This window comes from Macaca mulatta, chromosome 20 (genome assembly GCF_049350105.2).
Source record: "Macaca mulatta isolate MMU2019108-1 chromosome 20, T2T-MMU8v2.0, whole genome shotgun sequence".
Taxonomy (NCBI): Eukaryota; Metazoa; Chordata; class Mammalia; order Primates; family Cercopithecidae; genus Macaca; species Macaca mulatta.
Window position 1 is genome coordinate 71,036,145 of NC_133425.1, and position 27,247 is coordinate 71,063,391.

General features: G+C 43.2%; 2 protein-coding genes across 6 annotated transcripts in view; one reads left to right on the forward strand and one right to left on the reverse strand.

The window, feature by feature from the left end:
- Positions 1 to 24,792, forward strand: part of TERF2IP (TERF2 interacting protein) — a 57,155-nt gene extending 32,363 nt beyond the window's left edge. Inside the window, exons 5-6 of the transcript XR_013411236.1 lie at positions 24,087 to 24,192; positions 24,647 to 24,792. The gene's annotated coding sequence lies outside the window, so the exon portion shown is untranslated. The remainder of the gene's footprint in view (positions 1 to 24,086; positions 24,193 to 24,646) is intronic.
- DUXB (double homeobox B) lies at positions 1 to 27,247 on the reverse strand. Of its 5 annotated transcripts, none has more exons than XM_077984723.1 (5): positions 27,086 to 27,247; positions 6,322 to 6,476; positions 2,855 to 2,960; positions 2,068 to 2,222; positions 1 to 630 (listed from the first exon to the last, which is right to left on the reverse strand). In XM_077984723.1, the coding sequence occupies exons 1-5, from the start codon at positions 27,108 to 27,110 to the stop codon at positions 37 to 39; spliced, it is 1,035 nt and encodes a 344-aa protein (XP_077840849.1). In that variant the 5' UTR covers positions 27,111 to 27,247; the 3' UTR covers positions 1 to 36. The 5 variants fall into 5 exon arrangements, with proteins under 5 accessions (XP_077840849.1, XP_077840852.1, XP_077840850.1 ...); XM_028840851.2 differs by lacking the exon at positions 27,086 to 27,247 and adding an exon at positions 7,696 to 7,835 and having other exon boundaries at positions 37 to 630; XM_077984726.1 differs by lacking the exon at positions 6,322 to 6,476 and having other exon boundaries at positions 27,086 to 27,153.

Here is a 27,247-nt window from a genome sequence, read left to right on the forward strand (position 1 = left end):
TCAGCTGAGCGTGCCTGCTGCTGCCACAAGTCTGTCTCAGTGTGTCCCTTTGAGAGGGTCCCATTCTGCAAGCAGAGCCTGGCAGATCTTGTCCCACCTTTGCAAAATGTTCGATATGTCAAGCTGACCCAGATTCAGAGGTTGTTGCTCCCTGTGCTCAGGTTCAGGCTGCGAATGGCTCTTGAACTGTGGTACTCCCGAGCCCGTGTGTTCTTTGTGATTCTGGTGTTCTTGGTATTGGAGCCAGAAGGGAGTCAGAGTATCTAAGTCCTTTTTCAGAATTGGCAGTGTCAGGACGTGATTCGGAAGTATCAGAGGCTGATGAGAGTTATCTACTTCCTGCACAGCCTGTGTGGGCTGCATGATCACGACATTTGGTCCTTGGGTCACATGGACCCTGAAGGAATCCCAGGGCACCTGGGTTGAAGGAAGAACATGTAGAAGAGTTTGGTGCCCGCTGGAAGAATTTGAGGAAGAAAAATAATGAGAGCTGTCTGTGAGGCTGAACAGGTTGACTGGATGCCACCCAACAGTTGTATCTGGTCTCTCGTTTGGGTCATCTACCAATAAATTTACTGGCTCCCTTCTGCAATTCTTGGGGTACAGAGATCTTTGTTTCTGAAACCACATCTAAGTGAGAAAAAGGGAGACATGACATCATAAGATATAAGCAATTGTAACTCTGCATCACATGCGCTGTAAAACAAAGGAGCTATTAACCTAAGGACAAATCACAGGGTGATTTTATAGAGAGAGTTGGCTCTCTGAATCCATGGGTTCTGTCTATACACCCTGATTCAACCAACCATGGATTGAAAATATTTGGAAGAAAACCCAAATAAAAACCAATGCAACAATAAAATAATACAAAGAAAAATTCAGTATAACAACTATTCACATCGCATTTACATTGTATTAGGTAGTACAGGTAATTTACAGAGGTTTTAAAGTACACGAGATGTGCACAGGTTATATTCAAATGCGACACCATTTTATATCAGGAACTTGAGCATCCTTGGAGTTTAGTATTCAGGGGAAGGTCCTGGAACCAATCCCTCATGGATACTAAGGGACGACTGTATATGAAATCATGTATATATATGTTTATTATTATTTATTTTTATTACTTTTGTTTATTTTTCTTTTTTATGTGAATTTGAGAAAAAGAAAATCTTATACATTTTATATGTGAAATTAACTCCAGTCCATGTGTTCATGTGTGCATGTGTGTGTGTGTGTAATGTGTATGTTTGTATATACACAAACACAAATACATATTCTGAGGTTATAACACAGTCAGCAATTAAGTACAGGTGAGTTGAATCTCTGAGTGGAAAGGCACGTGTTCTCGAATTCTCCCTCTAATTGCAACAATGGATAAGCAAAAAAGATCTCTTGACCAGGCTGACATTTTTTTCCTCTTCATGGATGTGTGCATAAGAATTGATAGTTTGTGTGCATGTGTATTCATCTGATTAATGACTAACAAACACAAATAAATGTATTTGAGAGTTTGTGTGTCATAAACCCATGACTGTGCCTCCTAAGTCATGAGCACTTAACATATGCTAAATCACTATCCCCATAACTTAGGTAAAAGAAAATACTCTGTGGGGGCCAATTTTGTTCCTCAACGGGAGAACATTTGACTATGTCTGTGAATTATTTGCTTGTCACAAACAGGGGAAGAGAAGGTGGGCAGGTGCTTTACTGGTATCTAGATGGTAGAGGCCAGGAATGCTGACCAATATTCTACCATGCACAGGGTGGCCCCTCACAAGAAAGAATTATCTGAGCTAAAATGACAACACTCTCAAGGTTGTAGAAAATCTAACAATGTTCTCAAAATGGGTAGTTTCTGCTAGTGATTCCAAATCCGTGCATAGCAATTTGATTTGAAAATTCTTCCTTGACAAAAATGGGACTTGCAATGCCAGACATTTACCATCCTCCGTCATTGCCCTTGATGACTTTGATAACCCAAGACAGCTCGAAGTTTTTCAGTAACACCTTCAGGGGGCAGTATCACAGGCAGGATATAGTTGGGGTCACAGACATGGAACTTACTTGAATTCTTGATTCCTGCAGGCCTGTTTGTTCAGTCAGTTTTTTCCTGGTAGCAATATCAGGGAATGGGTTCCTCTCAAAGGCTTGCACTAGTTTGTTTTTTTGAGTCCACGTGATGAATGTCTGTTTTTGCCGGGCTTCTTTTGGTAAGTATTCTAAAGGAGAACATAGAAGCTGTTAGGGGAATTTTCATATTCAAACCAGAAAAACAAACCCATGAAGATAATGCTGGCCATATTTGCTCTCTCTGAATCCCCAAGGTGGCAGAAGAGGAGGTTATTGCTCTGCAGCAGGACCAAAAAGCCCAGAGCTAGGCTGGGCCCAGTGGCTCATGCCTGTAGTCCTGCACTTTGGGAGGCCAAGGTGAGCGGATCACTTGAGGTCAGGAGTTCAAGGCCAGCCTGGCCAACTGATGAAACCCTGTCTCTACTAAAAATACAAAAAATTAGCTGGGCGTGGTGGCGCACCTCTGTAGTTCCAGCTACTTGGGAGGCTGAGGCAGGAGAATCACTTGAATCTGGCAGGCAGAGGTTGCAGTGAGCTGAGATCACGCCACTGCACTTCAGGCAACAGAGTGAGACTCCGTCTCAAAACAAAATACAAAAATAAAAAATAAAAAAATAAAAAGCTCCGAGCTTGCTTGTGAAGAACCTGCCTGTCTCATTCAATTGTGGGAGGCCGCTCTGCCTATGGAGTGGCCATTCTTTTGTTTATTTACTTCTCTAATAAACTTGCTTTCACCTAAAAAAAAATTGTACTCTCAATGGGACCCACTGAGCATTCTTACCATGAGTCAGATGCTGGGACTGGTCATGCCCCTGGGTTTGATCTTTTTCTGAGAAGCATGTATAATCTAGTTTTCTCTGTTTTACTCTGTAGTTTTTAAACCAAACCTAAGTAGGAGAAGAAGATGTGACAGTCATGCAACTCAGGCTATGTCATTCCAAATATCAATTCAATTGAACAAAACTGATTTGACTACCTGTCGCTGGAATAATACCCACAAGAGAAAGGCAATGCATTGTCCTGGGAATGATGCTACTATTGGCATACGATTCAGGGTCACACATGAATCTCCCTTCAAATCAAAGGAGCCTTTCTTTCATGGTCATTTTTTGTGGCATCCAAAGTAAATTTGTTTGATTTAGGAGACCCTATGAGGTCCCTCAAAGGATTGCACTCTCTCTCTCTCTCTTCCTCCTAGCAGGATTTCAGTTTCTGAATATCTTTTCTTGACCCTCATCACTTCTTCACAGGAAATACCATTTCATAACATACAATACATATGGAATTAATTGCAGAAAAATTTCTTTAAATAGGAGAGCAGAATTAGCCATAGTAAAGAGCTAGGCTAACACTCATCCGTATTTCCTCTTAGTCATTTTTATCCCAGGGTTAACAATAGATGAGGAGACTTCTAGGGAGCCACACACCTCATTTTGTCACTCTCGTCCCTAACAAAACCAATTGAACTCTTTGCTTGTTTCCTCATTATTAGAGTCAGAATTGCAATATATTTTCTAATGATTTCTAAGTGTTATTATTTTGATAATTAGATATTCTTAAGAACATTTAGCGTCTTAATGACAACCAATATCCAATAAACCACTCTTATATCATAGGCATTGTGCTAAAGCTGGCGTCCTGAACCCTGTTAGGAACCGGGTGGCCCAGCAGGAGGTGAGTGGAGGGCCAGCGAGCATTACCTACCTGAGCTTCACCTCCTGTCAGATCAGCTGCTGTGTTAGATTGTCACAGGAGCACAAACCCTACTGTGAACTGTGCATTTGAGGGATCCAGGTTGTGAGCTCCTTATGAGAATCTAACTAATAGCTAATGCCTGATGATCGGTGGTGGAACAGTTTCATCCCGAAACCATTACCCACCCCTCCTTGTCTGTGGAAATACTGTCTTCCGCAAAACCAGTCTGTGGTAAAAAAGTTGGTGAACGTTATGTTAAAAGGTTTTATCTCTTCTCTAAATTAATGAATCAGAATAGTTTTAGTTAAGAAATCTTTTTTTTTTTTTTTTTTTTTTTTGAGACGGAGTCTCGCTGTGTCTCCCAGGCTGGAGTGCAGTGGCGTGATCTCGGCTCACTGCAAGCTCCGCCTCCCGGGTTCACGCCATTCTCCCGCCTCAGCCTCCCAAGTAGCTGGAACTACAGGCGCCCGCCACCACGCCCGGCTAGTTTTTTGTATTTTTAGTAGAGACGGGGTTTCACCATGTTAGCCAGGATAGTCTCGATCTCCTGACCTCGTGATCCACCCGCCTCGGCCTCCCAAAGTGCTGGGATTACAGGCTTGAGCCACTGCGCCCGGCCAAGAAATCTTAAGTACAGATGGAAACTGGAAACAAGTGAATAAAGTATAAACACTATAGCAGAGGCAACCTCTATCTACATCATTTCCTGAACTTGCCATTTTCACTATCATTCCAAGTGGGCCCAGTACCTCAAAGCCAATTACCAGTATTCCCATAGAATGTACTTTTGTTACTGGGACTTGAGTAATCCCTGCCTCCCACATCCAGTATAGATACATGAAGAGACAAGTAAAATTCTTCTCTCCTATATCCTCTCAGACTGAGATTCTTATAGCCAATGGCTTGTTGGAGACTGTACATTTGATGCAAAACCCACAACTCATTATTTTCCTCTAAAAACACAATTTCACTTGGTCTTCATTGGTTTAAATACCATTTTCACTGATAGAATTATATTATTTACAGGGATCCCTTTTTCTTTCTTTCTTTCTTTGAGACAAAGTCTTGCTATGTTGCCCAGGTTGGAGTGCAGTGGCTATTCACAGGCACGATCCCACTACTGATGAGCATGAGTGTTGATCTGCTTTGTTTCTGACCTGGACTGACTCACTCCTCCTTAGGCACCCTCGCGGTCCCCAGCTCTTGGGACATTACCATATTGATGCCAAACTTACTGCAGACATCCAATCCACATACTGCAGACACCCAATCTGCATAACACAAGCACACTATAGCACAGAATGTCTGGGCTCAAGCGATTCCCCTGCCTCAACCTCCTAAGTGGCTGGGAGTACAGGTGCACACCACCATGCCAGGAATCAAAGATATCTTCTTTTTTTTGGTAGACATTGTCTCGCTCTATCTCCCAGGCTGAAGTGCAGTGGTGCAATCACAGCTTACTGCAGCCTCTACCTCCTGAGCTCAAATGATCCTTCCACCTAAGCTCCCCCGAGTAGCTGGGACTGCAGGTGTGGACCAACACACCCAGCAAATTAAAATACATTTTTTGGAGAGATGGTGTTTTATGTTGTCCAGGCTGGTCTTAAACTCCTGGCTTCAAGTGATCTTCCAATTTCGGCCTCTGAAAGTTTTGGGATTACAGGTGTGGGTCACCCTACCCAGTCCAGGTATCTCTCTGATAACTGAAGAGGTTTAACTTAGCTTCATTTTATATCAGCTATTATATTTAAAATAATTCAGTATGGAATTTTATTTCAAACATTGTGTGTATGAATCGCATTTGAGACATTAAATTAAAAAATAGTCTGAGACTTGGGAATGCACATGCATTCTTACCCCAGTTTCCTTGTAATTACATATGAATAATCTATCTGAATATTCCAATACTAAAATATAGGACATAATTCTCATGGTGATTTCATTTCCTATATTCTCTAAATCTCAAAATATGACTTAATTACCTATTGGCAGAGACTGAGCCACTATATTCTCCTTCCCCATTAGTGAATACAAATGATATTTCCACCTTTGGTAAAATTCATAAACAGCATCCTTGTTTTTATTTGTTTTCTTTCCTTTTCTTTTCTTTTCTTTTTTTTTTTGAGACGAAGTCTGGCTCTGTCACCCAGCCTGGAGTGCAGTGGCGCAATCTGGACTCACTGCAAGCTCGGCCTCCCAGGTTCATGTGATTCTCCTGCCTCAGCCTCCTGAGTAACTGGGACTACAGGTGCCTGCCACCACGCCCGGGTAATTTTTTTTTTTTGTATTTTTAGTGGAGACGGGGTTTCACCGTGCTAGCCAGAATGGTCTCGATCTCTTGACCTCATGAGGCCCCACCTCGGCCTCCCAAAGTGCTGGTACTACAGGCATGAGCCACCGCGCCTGGCCTTTTTATTTGTTTTCTAATTTTGTGTAACAGGAAAACGTTTCTTAGCAAAATACCTGATATAAGGGAACTGGCAAAAGTGCTGGGCCTAGTCTTTCTCTTTACCGTGGTTCTGACAGATAATGAAGTAAAAATCTAATGCCCACCTGAATATTAGACTCTGGAACCCCAATTTCTTTGGCTAGTTGTTCTCTGGCAGCTTTATCAGGGAAAGGGTCATGTTGAAACCATGATTGGAGGATATCCTTTTGACTCTGGTTATACTGAATTCTGTTTCTCCAGAATTCTTTTTGAAGTATGCCTGATGAACAGAAAAGGGGAAGAATAGCATGAAGAATATATTTATAGGTTTAAATCTGTGGTTTAGTTTAATTTATTTATTTTGAGACAGAGTCTAACTCTGTTGCCCAGATTGGAGTGCAGTGGTGCAGTCTCAGGTCAATGCAACCTCCACTCCTGGGGTCAAGCAATTTTTATGCCTCAGTGTCTGGAGTGGCTGGGACTACAGGTATGCACCACTGTGCCTGGCTATTTTTTTTTCTTTGTAGAGATGAGATCTCATCATCTTGCCAGGCTGGCCTCGAACTCCTGGGTTCAATTGATCCTCCTGTCCTGGCCTCCCCATTTTGTTAATTATTATTATTATTATTATTATTATTTTTTTGTGAGACAGAGTCTCGATCTGTCGCCCAGGCTGGATTGCAGTGGTACCATCTCAGCTCACTGCAAGCTCTGTCTCCCAGGTTCACACCATTCTCCCGCCTCAGCCTCCTGAGTAGCTGGGGCACCACCACACCTGGCTAATTTTTTGTATTTTTAGTAGAGACAGGGTTTCACTGTGTTAGCCAGGATGGTCTCGATCTCCTGACCTCATGATCTGCCTGCCTTGGCCTCCTAAAGTGCTGGGATTACAGGCTTGAGCCACCGCGCCTGTTCTATTATTACTCTGTATTTTTGCTTTTTTTTATGGCTAAAGTCATGCTAAATTGGGTACATAGACATTTAAATATATATATTAGAAAACGATAATTAATGGCCTAAGTTTCCAAAGAGAGAACTTACACAGAAAATGTACAGAATTACCAAAAGAGGAAGCAGTAGGGAGGAGGAAAATTAATAAAAATCAATGAAAAAAGTGAAACTCATGGAACAATTGAAAAGGTGAAATAAGACACACAGGAACTGGTACTTCTAATGAAAAAGAATATATCTCAAAAAAATTCAGTAGGCTGCATTAGACAGTTCATACATTCTTCCCTCCACATAAACTGTCAACTTTAAAACTTTAGGTAGATGACCCTTGTGTGGGACTCATGGCTGCCATCTTACATTTGAAATTCAAGAGTCCAACTTCAAAGCACCCATGGCTGTTCTAACACAATTTATCAGCTAAAAACAGCTGCTGCTCTACCAGTCTGTACCTCGAATCATGTTTGTGCTGTGAACTTTGACAAACTCTGAAAAATAAGCAAGGCATGTAGCAATCCCAAAGAACAGAGAAAAAGCTGATGGGAACTTACCACCTGAAGTACTGTCCAAATTCATCTTGGGTAGAAAACCTGGACTCCACGGAGATCAGCGAGTAATTGAGCAGCTCCCAAAGACAGGCTTTATATAGGATCAGGGTTACCCGCCCCTTTCTTAAATACCTTTCAATTTAATCCCCTCATTAAATATTTAACACCTGTAGAAAGAAACTTGAAGTAACTAGATTAAGCGGAAGTACAGATTCTACTTGATGATTTTGTCTTTTTCATAATACCTTTCTAAATATGACTCTTGTTTAATTATTTCAGTTTGGCCATAGTAGTTTCCACATTATAAGAATGTTCTTACCTTACTTTGTATTTTTTGTTTTCCTCGCCTCTTCTGAAACTCGTGTCTTTTTATCATTGCGATGGTGCTGTCTACGTGTCAACTTGGCTGCTCTACACTTCCTATTTTTTCAATAAAACACGAATCTAGGCATTGCTGTGAAGGTATTTTGTAGATGTGATTGGGTTATATAATCAGTTGGCTTTCAGTAAATGAGATTGTCCTGGATAATCTGGGTGGGTTATTTTCAATCAGTTAAAGAGCAAAGCTGAGGTTGCCCTGGGGGGTGGAGGTGGTGGGAATCACACCTGGCTGGGTGTGGTGACTCAAGCCTGGAAACCCAACACTTTGGGAGGCTGAGGCAGGAGGATCGCTTGAGCCCAGGAGTTAAAATTCAGTCTGGGAAACACAGGAAGACCTTATTTTATTTATGTAAAAATTAAAAAAAGTTCTATAAGTGCTCAGCTGCTTCATCTGCTGTTTCAGGAGTTTCCACCTGCTTTTCTGAAGGGCCTGCCCTACAGAATTTATTCTGCCCACCCAGCCCCTAGAATTATGGAAGTGAGTTTTGTATTGCTATGGCCTGAATGTTTATGTAGCCTCAAAATTCATATGTCAAAATCTTCACCACCAAGATAATGGTATTAGGAGGTAGGGCCTTTGGGTAGTGACTAAGTCATGAGGGTGGAGTCCTCATGAAGGGGATTAGTGTCTTCATCAAAGAGAGCCCTCATGAAGGGGATTAGTGTCTTCATCAAAGAGAGCAGAGAGGGGGAGGGAGAGAGGGAGATCCCTGTGATCCTTCTGCCATGTGAGGTTAGAGTGAGAAAATGACTTTCTACTAGGATGTGAGTCCTCACCAGACACCTAACCTGATTGTACTTCCCAGTCTCCAGAACTGTGAGAAATAAATTTCTGTTGTTGATAAGCTAACCAATCTATGGTATTTTGTTATAGCAGCCTGAATGGACTAAGGCATATATATGGCTTTATATATATATGTACAAGTGTGTATGTGTATAGACGTATATGTACCTATATAATATAAATACACACAGGCACACACACATATATATAGTTCACTAGTTCACTATTAGATTTGACCTCAGAACATTACTGATTGTTTCTCTGATTGAACCCTGAATGATACAGATGTTGGTGTGCCCAAAATCATATTTACTGTCACGCGCGTCCGTGTGAAGAGACCACCAAACAGGCTTTGTGTGAGCAACATGGCTGTTTATTTCACCTGGGTGCAGGTGGGCTGAGTCCGAAAAGAGAGTCAGCAAAGGGTGGTGGGATTATCATTAATTCTTACAGGTTTTGGGATAGGCTGTGGAGTTAGGAGCAATGTTTAGCGGGCAGGGGGTGGATCTCACAAAGTACATTCTCAAGGGTGGGGAGAATTACAAAGAACCTTCTTAAGGGTGGGGGAGATTACAAAGAACCTTCTTAAGGGTGGGGAAGATTACAAAGTACGTTGATCAGTTAGGGTGGGGCAGAAACAAATCACAATGGTGGAATGTCATCCGTTAAGGCTATTTTCACTTCTTTTGTGAATCTTCAGTTCTTTCACGCCATCTGGATGTATACGTGCAGGTCACAGGGGATATGATGGCTTAGCATGGGCTCAGAGGCCTGAAATTTACTGCTTTCTTTTGCATTAAATGAATAGTTTCTAATATAGCATTATTTTTCTTTTTTAGAGACAAGGCTTGGCTCTCTCGCTAGAGCCTCAAACTCCTGGGCTCAAGTGATCCCCCTGCCTTGGCCTCTGAAAGTGCTGGGATTATAGGCATTAGCCACGATGTCTGGTCAACATTTTCTTTTTCTTTTCATTTTTTTTTTTTTTTCCAAGATGAAATCTGGCCCTGTGACTCAGGCTGGAGTGCCATGGCTCAGTCTCTGCCCACTGCAATTCCCATCTCCCAGGTTCAAGCGACTTTCCAGCCTCAGCCTCCTGAGTAGCTGGGATTACAGACTTGTGTCATCACACCTGGCTAATTTTTGTATTTTTAATAGAGATGGGGTTTCACCATGATGGCCAGGCTGGTCTCGAACTCCTGGCCTCAGATGATACATCCGCTTTGGCCTCCCAAAGTGTTGGGATTACAGGCACGAGCCACCGCGCCCAGCCTGGTCAACATTTTTATTAATGATTTTTTGCTGTATAGTTTGAGTGTTTAAAAGGGCTTTTGGCCAGGCCAAGGTATACGGATTAAAGGCCTGAGCCACTGTGCACAGCCTTTTGCAGAATTATAATAAGAATAATCTAATATGGTAGACTTCATCTTACTTCTTTTTTTTTTTTTTTTTTTTTTTTTTTTTTTTTTTTGAGACGGAGTCTCGCTCTGCCGCCCAGGCTGGAGTGCAGTGACTGGATCTCAGCTCACTGCAAGCTCCGCCTCCCGGGTTCACGCCATTCTCCTGCCTCAGCCTCCCGAGTAGCTGGGACTACAGGCGCCCGCCACCTCGCCCGGCTAGTTTTTCGTATTTTTCAGTAGAGACGGGGTTTCACGGTGTTAGCCAGGATGGTCTCGATCTCCTGACCTCGCGATCCGCCCGTCTCGGCCTCCCAAAGTGCTGGGATTACAGGCTTGAGCCACCGCGCCCGGCCGACTTCATCTTACTTCTAACCTGACAGCGCCCCCCCCCCTTTTTTTTTTATCTTATTCTAACACAGAGTTCTCATAGATAACTATGAGAAATATTTAGTTTATAATTTAACATGAGGCAAGAAAAACTGAGCCCTTCCACTCCTTTCCCCCACCAATTCGGAGGTTAAAGCAACATTCATAAGACAAGGTTAAAATTATGGCAGGGACTTAAACTTTTCTTTTCTTTTTTTTTTTTTTTTGAGACGGAGTCTCGCTGTGTCGCCCGGGCTGGAGTGCAGTGGCCGGATCTCAGCTCACTGCAAGCTCCGCCTCCGGGGTTTACGCCATTCTCCTGCCTCAGCCTCCCAAGTAGCTGGGACTACAGGCGCCCACCACCTCGCCTGGCTAGTTTTTTGTATTTTTTTTTTTTTTAGTAGAGACGGGGTTTCACCGTGTTAGCCAGGATGGTCTCGATCTCCTGACCTCGCGATCCGCCCGTCTCGGCCTCCCAAAGTGCTGGGATTACAGGCTTGAGCCACCGCGCCCGGCGACTTAAACTTTTCTAAAAAATAGGCATAGTTAACCAATAACCTGCCTTCGATCAGGGTGTTTTTCTATAGGTTGTTGAGTACTCCAGAGTCACGTAGCCAGGAGTTACAAAATTTATAACTTCCCCAGCTACCCCTAAAAATAACATTGCGAATGTAAAACTCAGAGAATGAGTGTGTGAGATAGTTTTCAGATTTGGCACTTTAGTAGATCAAAAGCCCCTCCTGGTCCGTGAGGCCCCCTCCCAGAAACTAGCTCAGCTGCATGAAGACAGTTTTACATACCCCTGTGATTTCATAAATTGTTTCTCAGCACCCTGCTTGCCAAAATATCCTAAAAAAGCCCTAGCCTCCGAATTATCAGAGAGATGGGTTTGAGAAGTTTCTCCTTGTTCTCACCTGGCTGGCCCTGTGATGATTAACCTCTTTCTTTCTTTTTTTTTTTGAGGTGGAGTCTCACCCCGTTACCCAGGCTGGAGTGCAGTGGCCGGATCTCAGCTCACTGCACGCTCCGCCTCCTGGGTTCACGCCATTCTCCTGCCTCAGCCTCCTGAGTAGCTGGGACTACATGCGCCCGCCACCGCGCCCGGCTGATTTTTTGTATTTTTAGTAGAGACGGGGTTTCACCGTGTTAGCCAGGATGGTCTCCATCTCCTGACCTCGTGATCCACCCGCCTCGGCCTCCCAAAGTGTAGGGATTACAGGCGTGAGCCACTGCGCCCATCCTGATTAACCTCTTTCTTTGCTGTAATACCGGTTGTTCTCAGGACATCTGGCTTTCTGAGCAGCAGACAAGATAAACCCAACTGGCTATTACAATTTTACCTTAATTACCTCTTTGAAGGCCCTCACATTTGAAGGTACTAGGGGTTTGGACTTCAACATATGAATCATATGAATGCGGGGGTTGGCCAGAATTCAGGCCATGACGGCCCTCCAAGGGTTAAATCTTGATTTTGACCCCTGAGTCCCCATTTCTGTCTCCTAAGGCTTCAGTGCGCACGTGACCAGGACTGGAACATCCCTTGCCAGATCTGGGACCGCATCCTTGAGGCTTCCCCACCCTGGGTTTTTAGGCACTGGAAGTCTGAGGAGGACACAAGTGAAAGTGGCTTGTTGGGGGCCCTGGGCCTTCCTGTGAGCAGTTGTCTTTGTGGAGGAAAATGGGATCGTGCTGCATGCAAGCCTGCAACACGACCCGCTCTTAACTAAGTCCTTGCTTAGCATGAGTCCCAGGGCCTCAGGAATCCTTTGTGCAGTGACAGGGCCTTCCTGAAACGTGCAGATGTCTTTTCACAGAGGCCCTCAGTGACTAGGGGATGTGGGTACCCACTGGCGGGAGCCGGGACACCTGAGCTGTCTAGGAGAGGCCCAGGACCCTAACCAGACAGGCCCCCTGGCCCTCAGCAGCCCCCACTGCCCCAGAAAGTCATGCTCACAAAGAGCACTGAGGTCTTTCCCACAGACCCTGGTTGTTTGAGAGGACAAACGTCTGGCAAACAAATCAAGAACAGACATAGAAAGTCCAAATATGAAACATTACAAACAGTACACTGCTACATATGCCCTAGGAATGAAAAAGAGGATGTTGGGGTGATTTTATAATAAATTTGAAGATTTCGATGAAATGGATATATTCTTAGAAAAATTCAACTTCCCGACTGGGTGCGGTGGCTCACATCTGTAATCCCACAACTTTGGGAGGCCAAGGTGGGCGGATCACGAAGTCGGGAGATAGAGACCATCCTGGCTAACATGGAGAAACCCCATCTCTACTAAAAATACAAAAAAATTAGCTGGGTGTGGTGGGGGGGCGCCTGTAGTCCCAGCTACTTGGGAGGCTGAGACAGGAGAATGGCATGAACCCAGGAGGTGGAGCTTGCAGTGAGCAGAGATCGAGCCACTGCACTCCAGCCTGGGTGACAGAGCGAGACTCCGTCCAAAAAAAAAAAAAAAAGAAAAAAGAAAAAAAGAAAAATTCAATGTCCCCAAAACTGATCTAAAGAGAAATGCTTGTCTTGTAATTGTATAGAGTCAGTAGTCAACAATGTTTCCATGAAAATAATGTCAGAGCCAGGCAGAATCACTTTAAATTTCAAGCATTTAATAAAGAATAAATGAAGCCAATATCACTCATGAACATAAGACACCAAAATCTTAAACTACTGGCACCTCCAATCTAGAAATACATAAAAAGGGTATGTCATAAGCTAGTTGGATTTTTCTAAAATCGCAGTGCTTTACCAACAGTCACCACATGAACAGATTATGGAAGAAAAATACCATCATCACAACAGATGAAGAAAGACATTTAAAAACTTAAAAATTCGGAGAGATTTCAGATTTTTGAGGGAAGAAGCTAAGAACAACAGAAATAAAAGGGAACCCCTTAAGCCCATATTTGGTAATATATGTTTGGAAATATACCTGATGTGAAGCTTGGCGATGTGGCAGTGATGTTGTTTCTGCCCCGATTTAGCATTTTACTGCATTTCTCAGCCAAGTAGTAAGGAAGAAAAATGAAAGTAGAAGGACTGGAAATAAGAAAGAATACTTTTATTGGCAGACGGTGTGATTGTGTGCATACAAAATCCAGTGAATCCACAGACGCTAGTATAATTTTATTCACATTTCTGTTTATAATGCTATGTTTTGTGAATGGAAGAATGATAAGATTCATAAATACGGAAAGGAGAGCTTTATTTTTCATAAAGGATTGTAGCCTGCAGGGTGGCCGTTCTGACAAGCTGGGAAGCATAGCTCCCCAGCCAGAAACTAGAAATAGACACTTCAAGGGTCCAAAGAATAAGACAGGAATTTAAGCTGGATGGGGTGGCCAGATATACATATTCAATGAGCTATAGAGAAAATAATGCATATTTATGAAAGGAGAAACATATATATATATATGCAATTCAGCTTCATGCCTCTCTGTGACCCATGTTCAAAGATGGCGGCATCAGCATGATCCCAGGGTGGAGTGTTGTGCTCTTTGACATCCAAAGGTGAAGTAGAGGACACAAAAACCCTCACTGGGCATTCGTCATAGACTGGCCAGGATCATTCCATGGTTGGTGGTCTCTCATCAGAAGAAAAGCTCATCTGTTGTTATGCTGAAACTGCTAAAAGAAGGGAGAGCAGTCAAGCAGTTGGTTGATATAAGTGGTGGAATCTTTTGAAAGGGCTGGTTTTTTTGAGCTCTTACAGAAGAAAGCTTAATGATAGTGAAGGAACAGGTGTAACGAGCTGTGTCTGACCTCCCATCCTGTCATGGCTGAGAACTCAGTTTTATTTTTTTTGAGACGGAATTTCGCTCCTGTCACCCAGGTTGGAGTGCAATGGCTCAATCTCAGCTCACTGCAACCTCTGCCTCTCAGGTTCAAGTGATTCTCCTGCCTAAACCTCCTGAGTAGCTGGGATTACAGGTGCCTGCCACCATGTCTGGCTAATTTTTAGTAGAGACGGGGTTTCGCCATGTTGTGTAGGCTGGTCTTGAACTCCTGACCTCAGGTGATCCACCTGCCTTGGCCTCCCAAAGCGTTGGGATTACAGGCAGGAGCCACTACGCCCAGCCGAGAACTCAGTTTTCTCTTGGGTCCCCTTGGTCAAGATGTGGTCTGTTCAGTAAGTTGGGCCCTTAGAATTTTATTTTTATTTCTCAGTTTCATAACAGAGGAGAAAAGCTATTCTTTTTTATCTTGTCCAAATTAAACTTTCAGTAATTTAAAGACTATCAATACAGTATCTATATTTTTAGAAATATTTTTTACTATGTGTGTATGCATATATTTATGTGTATTCCAGATTTACAAGACCTAGCTTTACCTTGTTTCATTTTGATAATTCTTGTACTATACTATTAATTAGGCAACGCACTTTAAAATTAAACATTGTGTCTCTGGTAAGGACTAGTTAATTCCAGAAGCCCAGAGATAGACAGGGGCTCACTGTTCACTTCTGTATTCCCTCTGTTCTCAAGTGGGTAATTGTGACGATACAGTTACTAAGGGTAGACTGTAAAGACTGGTTAAGTCCAGAGCCCAGGTTGATGGGAAATGCCCTCTTCAGGATAATAGAAGAAAGGGGGGATGCCTTCTTTTTTATTTTTTCCTTTTTTCCTCCTCTGTTCTCTCTTCCCAGATGGGTAGTCATGTCTTCATATCACAGGGCATGCCCCTTGGATGCATCCCCTAAAAGTGGGAAAAATTTAATTTCTCCAAAACTTAAACTATTTGGCTTAATAATGAACTAGGAGAAAATTACAAGTCAGCCTTGGAACCCAGTGCCCCTGTGCAAGAGGTCCTCAGATTAGCCTCTTCAATCTTTCATAACTGAGAGCAGAACAGGAAGGACAGGGCTTTAAGCCTGTTGGGTAGGGCAAATGGCATCCCTTCCCCTCAAATAAAAGATCCATACCCCTTTTTATTACTTAAGGGACCAATTACCATTCTGCCACTGGTCCTTGGTAATGTCTAAATACCTCACACCTCTTTGGGGCAAAAATATAATCTCCAAGATCAGTGCTCACTGAATATTTACCTGTCCTCTAAATTCATCTTTCTCTCTAATAGCCTTATTTCCCCCAGGAAAGCTACCTAAATCATTAACCAATAGCTTCAACCTAGAAAGCCCTACCTCAGAGGTTTAGAAATATCCCACACTTATTCAGAAAAGTCCTAGCAAAAAATCTAACTGAGCAATCTCTTGAGGGGGGATAACTTTTTTTTCTCATTCAATTGTCACTTTATTGAAAGATGGTAGAATTACAAATTTAAACTATAGCCTGCTAATTTTTAGTTAGGCAGCAAGTTTTAATCTAAGGCAAACTGCTTATTCAGAAGTGATTATGGAACAACTCAGATGCAGAGTAAGAAGGATGAGAAACATCTGACTGGCTGATAGATTTCATTCTCTCACTATATGAAATAAACTTTTCATTTTTAGGAGAGGTAAACTATAACTTCAGTAGACACCAATACAGAAATATTTTGTCACCTAGACTAGTTTCCATTTAGTCAGTCAACTGTTTCTAGCTATCTCAATTGGGATAGATACATTTACATAACTGGCTGTGCTTGAGCCTTCTTTGCCAGCAGCTTTAGGTCTGTAATGCACTTGGTAATTGTCTCCTTTTCCTGCTGTGCAGAGATGCTCTGCACCAACCACGTGCTTCTCCACCCAATTTATAATGTGCTCTTGTTCCTTTCAACACATCATGTTCTGCACAGATATATGATAGTCCAGGCAATTTTTTTTCTGCCCCTCCATGAATGACTTCTGACTTCCCTTCTTGAATTTTCCTTTCTCTGAGCTACCTGTGGAGGCTTTAAATGTTTTAAAAACTGCTTGCCACCTCTTTAAAAGCACCTCATGGTTAAGTCATAACCTTAGTTAAGATTTGTTTCGCCTGTGAGGTTACTTTTGATAATGTTTAAAGGCCAGAAATATTGTTCATTTGGTCTGGATAAAGTAGGGTAATAAGAGATGTAAAATGATTTTTTAAAGAGCGCTATGGTTAAAACTCAGCTTAATTAAAAGCAGATAGCCAAGTAGATACATATATTAACAGCTGAAATGTTCATGAATATCAAGTGGAATGAGAGTTAACTGAACGCACTGAACTAATAGAAGAGTGAAGCCATCTTTTTGACTTTTTGCAAAATCCTTTGTTTTTCAGAGCCAAGAAAACATTTCTTTTGAGCTATTTACAGCTTTTCACAATTGAGTATACTCCTGTGAACAAAATTTGGAGCACATTTGTTTCTCTCTGATTTCTCCAGAATTTGGAAACTATGTGTGAGTATTCTTAATGTGTGGCAATATAGTTATTTGCATAAATGCAATTAGAATGTTTTCTTTTGCAACAGGACACCATTAGAGAAATTGCCTGTTTTACCAGGACTTTGACTGGAATGGCATGCTTTCCTTTAAGGAAATCAAGCTTGACTTATAGGGCCAATAAAAGTTCCTTGGGGAGACTGGCCTCATACCTTGTCTACAGAGTCCCTGTATGGGGACCTAACCTGTGGTGAGTAAAGAATGTCACTGTCTAACAGGCCCAGGTGCTCCAAGTTATCTAGAGACCTCAAGAGGACAGAAATCTACCCTTCTCATAGGTATTTGAGGGTACAAACCCATGGCTGTGCTTGGCTTTTAAAATGTCTTATCTGAGATTTCTTATGGAACAGAGTTCCATCAAAGCCAATTTTAAAAGCCTATGTAAAAATAATTATCCTTGCTGCATTTTATGCAATCAGGCCAAATATGATAAGACTAAAGTTTGTTTTACAAACAAATCATTCCTATCATGATTTTAATAAAAAGGAGGACTGTAAAGAGAAAAACTATGTGTCACAATTTATGGTACACCTACTCTTACTTTCTAATGTCATCAGTTCTAAGCTTTTGTCTGCATTGTAGCCTAACCTTGCTTATTTCTGTGAACCAACCGGTGATCTTTCACTGCAGCTCAGAAGAAACAAAACAGATGGGTAACTTAAAAATCTGGACCAATATTCTAGTTCTGGGCACACTGAAATAAGTTGGCAGCCCAAGTCTTAGCAGGCATGACCATGGCTACCAGTTAACTGGGCATCTTGGCAGCCTCAATTTTTTGGAGCTGTCCTCATTCCCTTATTTTGCTTTGGCCTATGTCTTCTAAATCTAGTAACATGATCTGTCTCCTGTCGCCTTCAGGCCATCAAGCTCCAGATGATCCTCAGTGTGGGATACTGTCCTCTCAATATTCAAGAGGCACCCCTCTACAGGGGACCCCTAGACTGCCCATTAGTGGGACAGGAAGGCAAACTCCTGCCCCTGTCTCCCTTGGACCTTGCTAGATACTACTTTCGCCAACCCACGGAGTCATCCTCCTACCCTGACAGCTAGCAAGAGGCCAAGACATGCAGAACCACCACATCCCCTTTGTCAGCGGGAAGCAGTTAAATAAGACTGACCTTTATCTAATTTATTTCAAAGATTTGAGGTCTTGGGCTCTTGAGGGTGAAAATTTTACAGGTAGTTAGACAGGCATGAGACAGGCAGGAGAGGTCTCTCCCCCACCCCCAGGAAAGCCGGGTGATGGTTCAGCAAGTTTCACATTGCCTCTGTAAAGGCAATAAACCGGCCACTGGGGCCAGGGAGAGGCCATTTTCTGATGATCCATACCTGTTACACTAAAGTGTTAATTGAATGCAGATGCCAGGGAGCAGCAAATTCTGGGGCATGTGCATCAAGAGACAAAATGGTGGAATATGTCCTGGGGTTACTCCACCAGAAAGGCGAGGAAAAGCCTCAGATGGGTACACACACAACTCCCTAAACACACTTTGTGTGCTTATTTTTCAAGCACTGCACATGTGGGCAGACTGCCCTAAAAGAAGAATCATGGAAAAGGGGTCACCCTATAAAGTCCTAAGATCAAGGTTAAAGACCACACTTGACCTTGACGTCCCAACTTAGGTTTCTTCCAAACTTACTTTCCTTTCTTTCCTGTTCTAAAGTCCTTTAAAATAAACATCCACTCCTGCTCTGGAAAAAACAATGAAACGTTGTGCCTCATAAATCTCACATGTATCTATAGATCTAGCTCATTCTTATTAACTGTGCTAGCTTATTACTTTATACTTTATTTTGATTCTTCATCAGTCAACTTGATATACTGTGTTTCTATGGCTGTGTATTCTTTGGAACACTTGGAAGAATTTCTATGTAGGATGCATCTAATAGAGAATTGGTGGGAAATTTCAGCTTTTAACGCAAGTTGCCTAATTCATATTATAATATATGCTTTGACAAAACTCTGGAATCTTTGAGAAATAATTCTACATGTCAAAGACCAAAACTATTAAAAAGACCTGGAAGTTCAAAGACACTTGATCTTTTCTAAAAAATCAGGTCAGCACCTGACATTCAGAGACTCACCTGGGTACTTCAGATCTTTGTTGGCCTTGGCGTCACATCCCTAGATGATTGGGTCACAAACTCTGGATTCCTGGGCAGCAGCTGTCAGCTAAGAGGGCTGGTGGGGGTTGCTTCAGCACAGCAACTTCCTGAGGCTTTTCAGAGTCCCCTTGTACTGTTGTTTTCTTCCTTTTTCTAGAGACAAGGTCTTGCCATGGTTCCCAGGCTGGTCTTGAATCCCTGGGCTCAGAGAGATCTTCCTGCCCTGGCTTCCCAAAGTGCTAGGATTACAGGTGTGAGCCATTGTGCCTGGCTTTATGTACTGTGTCTTTAAATGCCTTACACTTAAAAGCTCCCGCCTTTATATTGGGCTGCTTTTCAGATGTACAAAGGCCAGGCTGATGTTGCCACAGCTCCCTTCACAGGCAGAGCTTCTTCGGTGGGGCTGGCTGCTGAGAAGATACAGCTGGGTCCTGGTAGGCCATGCTTCACATCCTGGAGATACTGCTCTGGTCCATGGAGGAGAGAGTTTTGTAAGAGTAGCCTTTAGAACCCCCCATCCAATTGTCACTGCTGTGGGACTTTGTGGTTACTCTGTTCTTGTTGGCTATATTGCCTCTGAGGGGAACAATGCCTGAAGCAGGGGCTGGGCAAGAGCCTCCTTTTTCTGAAGGCAAAATGTCATTAGACTTTGCATGATGTGGTTTGAGCAATGCTCCTGCAATCTCTGTGCTTGCTAGTTTTTCAATCCATATTATATGGAGTCAGACTTGTCAAGGCCACCATAAACTACATGGTCACGAGCTATAACACATGTGGACACTGTAGACAGTTTTAGTTTTCTTCTTTTTTATTTTATTTTTCATAGACAGGGTCTCACTCTGTCACCCAGGCTGGAGTGTAGTGGAATGATCACAGCTCACTGCAGCCTCCACCTCCCAGGCTCAAGTGATCTTTTCACTTCTGCCTCTGAAGTAGCTTGGACCATAGGCACAAGCCACTATGCCTAGCTAAATTTTTTGGTTTAGTTTTATATTTTTGTTTTGTTTTGTTTGTAGAGATGGGATCTTCCAATATTGCCCTGGCTGGCCTCGAACTGCTGGGCTCAAGTGATCCTCCTGCCTCAGCCTCTTGAGTAGCTGGGACCACAGGAGCACACCATCATGCCCAGCTAATTTTTTAAAAAAGTTTTTTTATAGAGACAGGGAGTCACCATGTTGCCCAGGCTTTTCTTGAACTCCTGGGCTCAAACAACCTCACCTGGCTTTTTTTTTTTTTTTTCTTTTATTAATGTGGAGGCTTCTGGTAAGGGCTCTGCCTTGCACTACTGTGTGGGTGACTGGGGTTCTCTGACACTTAGCACTACTTTGCAGAGCTGCATCCTTGGTTCCCTGCTGCAGACCCTTGCCTACTCCTCACCTTAAAGTTGCTGCCCTTGGGCCCTGGGTTGCTCTGAAGCCCCTTCCTGCATATCTTGCCCTAGAGGCAGCAGGGGTGAGTCGGCAGCTATTTGGGGAGGCACCTGCTGCAGTTGCGAGCACAACGGCTTTCCATTATTCTGAGGCAGTTGACTCTGCAGCTGTGACTGAGCCGAGGGCCACTGCTTCCCTAGATCCCAAGGACCCGAGTCCATCGGCAGCCGTTCCTGGACCATCATCCCCTCTAAGTAATTCTGAGGCTGTTGGTGCTGCTGCGGGTGATACTGCCAATCATTCTGCTGCTGTTCTTGCAGCAGTGAGAAAGAGAATGAGCAATGACAATGGTCTTTCTTCACCCCATATGCACCTTGAGCATAATCCAAAAGGAAGGGACTTGCATGCTGGCTTTCCCTGGTTTCAGTCCTTTCTCCATGAAAATATGGCACAGAAGATGGAGGAGGATGAAGGCATACTGCAGAGTTGTAGCTGAGAAAACGATAGTCAGTAAAATGCCCACTTCCTGTGTCACCACCATACTCCAAAGCACAGCGTGGTTGCTTTTCAGTGCCTGTGACCAGATGGTAGCTCTGGGAGGCCACCTGCTGACTGGGAATCCCCGGTTTCTCCAGATAAGAGCACTGGGGGCCCACCTGTTGACTGAGAATCTCTTGGTTCTCCAAAGAGAAGCAATTGTAGCCCATCTGTTGACTGGGAATCCTCTGTTTCTCCAGAGGGGAGCAACCAGCTGTACTCATCAAAACCCCCTGGGCTCCAGAGAAGCTCTGCTCTGTGGCATAGTTGGGAACTGCAGGCTGGGCCTCCTGGCAGCTTAAAAATGGATGGGCTCGGACTGGAAAATAATGCTTTTTCTGAAGAACAAATAATCTGTGTCTTTCTGCAGGTGGAAGTCTGGCTCTTTTATTTTGGAACCAATTCTAGAGAGAAAAGATAATATTATTTTATTGACTCTACTTATCTGAATATATTCTTGTATGCATTCCTTAATGTAGGAGGATTTTTCTATTTAAGCCTCTTCCAAACAGAGTCCCTGACTTGCCTGCTGACATTAAAGCATATAAATAATAAAGGCAATCTATCCTAGGAGGCACATGTGGTAACACAGGTCACGCACTGTGCATTTCTAGAACCATAACCTCCTTCACTGGAGACAGTGACACCATGGTTTACATGTAAACCGTGGCTTTCCAGAATCTCTCCCCAACCTGTTTGTGACCCATATGTAATGTTCTGCTTGTTCACGAAGAAACTCACCCTGTGCTACAGAAGAGGCTCCCAGCTGTCCCACCTAGTCGTGCATTTTTCACACAACCCTGCTACTTTACTCATACTCTCCCGGTAAGGAGAATTAGTGGTGTGTTTTCTGACATCCACATTTCTGTTCCTTTTCTTGACTTTTTTTTTTTTGGAGATAGAGTTTTGCTCTTGTTGCCCAGGCTGGAGTGCAATGGTATAATCTCGGCTCACTGCAACCTCCGCCTCCTGGGTTCAAGTAATTCTCCTACCTCAGACTCCGAGTAGCTGGGATTACAGGTGCATCACCATGCCTGGCTAATTTTTTTGTATTTTTAGTAGAGATGGGGTTTCGCCATGTTGGCCAGGCTGGCGCTGAACTCCTGACCTCGGGTGATCTGCCCGCCTCAGCCTCCCAAAGTGCTGGGATTACTTGTGTTTTACAAAAAATATAAGGTGCTGGCATGAGCCACTGCACCTGGCCCACTTTTCTGTTTCTTATATGCACATAATTCTTACATGCATTGGTTCACAGATTACAACTAAAGAGTACAATTGTTTGAATAACTTCCTGAGCATATATTTGTTGTATGACTCTGAGGGAAAAAAAAAGAAACCATTTTTCCTCTGCTCTCATACCACAACAATCAACAGGGAAAGGCTTGTGTGAGCAAATGTGTTTTTCCACACACCAGGCCAACAGTTCTGCAGTACACACAAGCTGGGCGTCCTTCAATTCAATTCTGACACTATATACCTGGAAATACTGTCAGATCCCACAGGTCGAGGGCTCAGTCCTGCAAGACTGCCCCTCCTTCAGATGCCAGTTGCAAGTCTTGGCTTCTGAAACTTTTGACTGACTGGCTTCAGGTCAGGGCTACTGTTGACCTCCTATCTGGGTTTGATTAACTTGCCAGTGTGGCTTACAGAACTAAGTGAAACACTCAGGTTTACCAGTTGATTAGAAAGGATATTACAAAGGATATAGATGAGGGGATGCATAGGGTGAGATATAGGGCAAGGGATGCAGAGCTTTCCTGCCTTCCCTGGATAAGCCACCTCCAGGAACTTCCACATGTTCAACTATCTGGACCCTCTTCAAACTCAGTCCTTTTTTTTTTCCTGGAGGCTTTATTATATAGTCATGATTGATTAAGCCATTGGCTATTGGTGATCAATTTAACCTTCAGCTCCACCTCCTCTCCAGAAGTTGGAGGATGGGGTTGAAAGTCCCAATTTTCTAATCCTGCCTGGATCTTTTCAACCCTCATTCTGAAGCTACTAGGGGCTACCACCCATCAGTCAGCTCACTAGCAGACAACTCTCAGATTTAAATCTTAGCTAAGTGCTCTCCCAACCCTTCAGAACTGCATATTCGACTGTTCACTTAGTGTTTCCACTTGGATGTTTATCTTACATATGAAACTTCATGTGTCCAAAATGTAAATTTTGATTTATCTGACACACCTGCTCCTCCCTAGGTCCCCTCCTTAGTAAAAGGCAACTCTCATCTTCCATAGACTTAAGTCAAATGTCCAAGTAACCTTTGAGTCCACCTTATCTTTCACAGCATATCCCACACATGGTAAACTTTGTCAGCTTCATCTCAAACATCTACAGTCTCATTAGTCCCATCCATCCGCACAGCTAGCAAGCTGGCCCAAACCACCGTCACCACCACTAACTACAGCAGCATCAACTCATCCACTGCTTCCAAATTTGCCTCACTGTAGTCTGGTTTTCACAATACATACCCACTGTATTTTCACAAGTACATAATACTATTTCTTATGCAATGAAATGCTATATACTGCTTAATTTTTTATATTTTCATATTGTTGTGTGCATGTATACAATTTTCTCTGAAATTGGTTATGGATACCAATGTCTGAGGATGTCTCAGGCCCTCATACATATGAAATGGTGTGGCATTTGCATATATACTATGCATGTTCTCTCATATGCTTTAAACCATCTCTAGATGACATACAATACCTGATATCTAATATAACACAAATGCTACATAAATATTTCTTATTCTGTATTGTTTTAAAATTTGTATCATTTTAAAATTTTTGTATTGTTATTTGCGCTCCCCCGCCAACCCCGACCTCCCCTTGTTTTTGAAACAGAGTCTCACTTTGTCACACAGGCTGGAATGCAGTGATGTGATCAGGGCTGGAAGTGAGAGCCACAGCACCCATCCTATTTTCATTTTTTAACTTTCCAAATCTGCATGCGGACCCAGTGGATATGGAGGATTAACTGTATATACATATATATTTTGATTGCTCTCTCCCATTTCTTTGAATTCTGTACCTTCGTATCCAGTCCCCTGCATTCTACCTCCATCTGTACTCATTGCCCTTTAATTTTATAGGAAACAGCTGGATGTGGTGACTTATGCTTGTAATCCCAGGACTTTGGGATGCTGAGGCGGGTGAATCTCTTGACTCCAGGAGTTCATGACCAGCCTGGGCAACACGGTAAGACCCCAGTTTTTACAAAAAATACGAAGCCCAGCGGGGTGTAAGACCTCATTTTTTACAAAAAAATACGAAGCCCAGCGGGGTGGTGTGCTCCTGTAGTCCCAGCTACTCAGTGGACTGAGGTGGGGGAATCATCTGAGCCCGGAAAGTGGAGGCTGCAGTGAGCCGTGATTGTGCCACTGTAAATCCGCCTGGGTGACAGGAGTGAGACCCTGTTTCAAAAAAAAAAAAAAAATCTTGAACTTACATCTATTACATTCACTGGACATCCAAATTTGTTGGCCAGTGTTTTCCTAGTTGTGTAATCAGGATAACAGGTTTCGCCAAATATTTCCTTAAGTTCCTGCAATAATTCTTCAGAAAATTTATGTCGGCGTTTTGTTTTTCTTTGTTTGTTTGTTTGTCTGTCTTCATTATGATGATTCTCTTTGGCTGGGAAACCTGACAAAAGTATCAACAGAGAGAAGAACATTGGAGAATATTGGTAATTACCAGACCAAAGAAGAGTTCCAAACAGTGTTAGCACCATTGATTCCCTCCCCTTCCCAAGGTGAAATCCAGGCGTGACCTCATAGCTACTCACAATAAAATTACAAATGAAAGCATGAATTGGCTAACTCTAGGCCTATGGGCCAGATCCAGCCAGTTGCCTCATTTTGTAAATAGAGTTTTATCGAAACACCAGTCACATTGATTTGCTTATGTACTGTCTATGGCTGTTTTCAAGCCACAGTAGCAGAGTTAGTTGAGGCTCAAAGGTGTCTAGGGTCCACACAGCCTAACATATTTACTATCTGGATTAGAGAATTTATCTTTAAAATTAGAACTAATTGCAGAAGAATATTTTATTATTTAATCACTGTAATGTAGAAGAGGAAAAACTCATCTATACTGATTGAAAGGTACCATATGGGCTACTGAGGGAACGCAGTCTGAGCCTGAAAGGAAGCGAACGGAGACCTTTGGGTGCCACTACGTTCTCTTTATCTGAGTGCTCTCTGAGTTCCATGAGTGTAGTTGGTTTGTGAACATTCATTAAATTAAACATGTATAAATATTCGCTATTTTAAGCATGCACACTATATTTCAATTAAATCCTTCTTTTTTAATTTATTTTTGAGACAGTCTCCCTCTGTCGCCTAGGCTGGAGTGCAGTGGCGTGGTCTCAGCTCACTGCAACCTCCGCCTACTGGGTTCAGGCGATTCTTGCACCTCAGCCTTTGGAGTAGCTGGGACTACACGTATGCACCACCACCGTGCCTTCCTAATTTTTAAAAAATTTTTGAGATGGAGACTCGCTCTGTCGCCCAGGCTGGAGTGCAGCGGCGCCATCTTGGCTTACTGCAAGCTCCGCCTCCCCGGTTCACGCCATTCTCCTGCGTCAGCCTCCCGAGTATCTGCGACTACAGGCTCCCGCCACATCGCCCAGCTATTTATTTATTTTTGAGACAGTCTCCCTCTGTCACCTAGGCTGGAGTGCAGTGGCGTGTCCTCAGCTCACTGCAACCTCCGCCTACTGGGTTCAAGCGATTCTTGCACCTCAGCCTTTGGAGTAGCTGGGACTACACGTATGCACCACCACCGTGCCTTCCTAATTTTTAAAAAATTTTTGAGATGGAGACTCGCTCTGTCGCCCAGGCTGGAGTGCAGCGGCGCCATCTTGGCTTACTGCAAACTCCGCCTCCCCCGTTCACGCCATTCTCCTGCCTCAGCCTCCCGAGTAGCTGGGACCACAGGCGCCCGCCACCATGCCCGACTCATTTTTTGTATTTTTAGTAGAGTCGGGGTTTCACCGTGTTCGCCAGGATGGTCTCAATATCCTGACCTCATGATCCATCCGCGTCGGCCTCACAAAGTGCTGGGATTACAGGAGTGAGCCACCGCGCCTGCCTGGCCTCTTTTTTTTTTTTTTTTTGTGGCGATAGTACTTTGCTCTACTGCCTAGGCTGGTTTCAAACTCTGGAATTGATCCCCCTGCTTTGGCTTCCTTGTTTTATTAATTGTTACTCTGCATTTTTACTGTAGGCATACAGCCAAAGTCATACTAAATTGGATAAACACTTAAATGTACATATTAGAAAATTATAATCAATGACCTAAGTTTCCAAAGAGAGAATTTACTGAAAATGTACAAAATTACCAAAAGAGGAAGCAGTAGGGAGGTGGAAAATTAATGAAAGAGGTAAAACTCATGAGACAATTGAGAAGGTTAAGAAAGATACACAAAAACTGGTACTTTGTAATGGAAAGTAATACATCTTAATAAAATTTTGTAGGATTCATTAAGTAGTTCATATATTCTTTTCTCCACTTAAAGTGTCGACTTTAAAATTTTAGGTAGATGTTACTTGTAGGGGACTCACGGCTGCCATTTTACCTTTGAAATTCAAGAGTCCAACTTCAAAGTACCCATGGCTGTTCTAACAATTTATCAGCGAAAAACAGCTGCTGCTCCAACCATCTGTACCTCTAACCGTGTTTGTGCTTTAAACTTGGACTTGAAAAAAAGCAAGGAGGCCGGGCGCGGTGGCTCAAGCCTGTAATCGCAGCACTTTGGGAGGCCGAGACGGGCAGATCACGAGGTCAGATATCGAGACCATCCTGGCTAACACGGCGAAACCCCGTCTCTACTAAAAAAAAAAAATACCAAAAAACTAGCCGGGCGAGGTGGCGGGCGCCTGTAGTCCCAGCTACTCGGGAGGCTGAGGCAGGAGAATGGCGTAAACTCGGGAAGCGGTGCTTGCAGTGAGCTGAGATCCCGCCACTGCACTCCAGCCTGGGCGACAGAGCGAGACTCCGTCTCAAAAAAAAAAAAAAAAAAAAAAAAAAAGAAAAAAATCAAGGCATGTAGCATTACCAAAGAACGGAGAAAAAGCTGATGGGAACTTACCACCTGAAGTGCCGTCCGAACTCATCTTGGGTAGAAGATCTGGACTCCACGGAGATCAGAGAGTAACTGAGCAGCTCCCAAGACACAGGCTTTATGTAGGGTCAAGGTGACCCACCCTTTTCTTAAATACCTTTCAATTTAATCCCCTCATTAAATATTTAA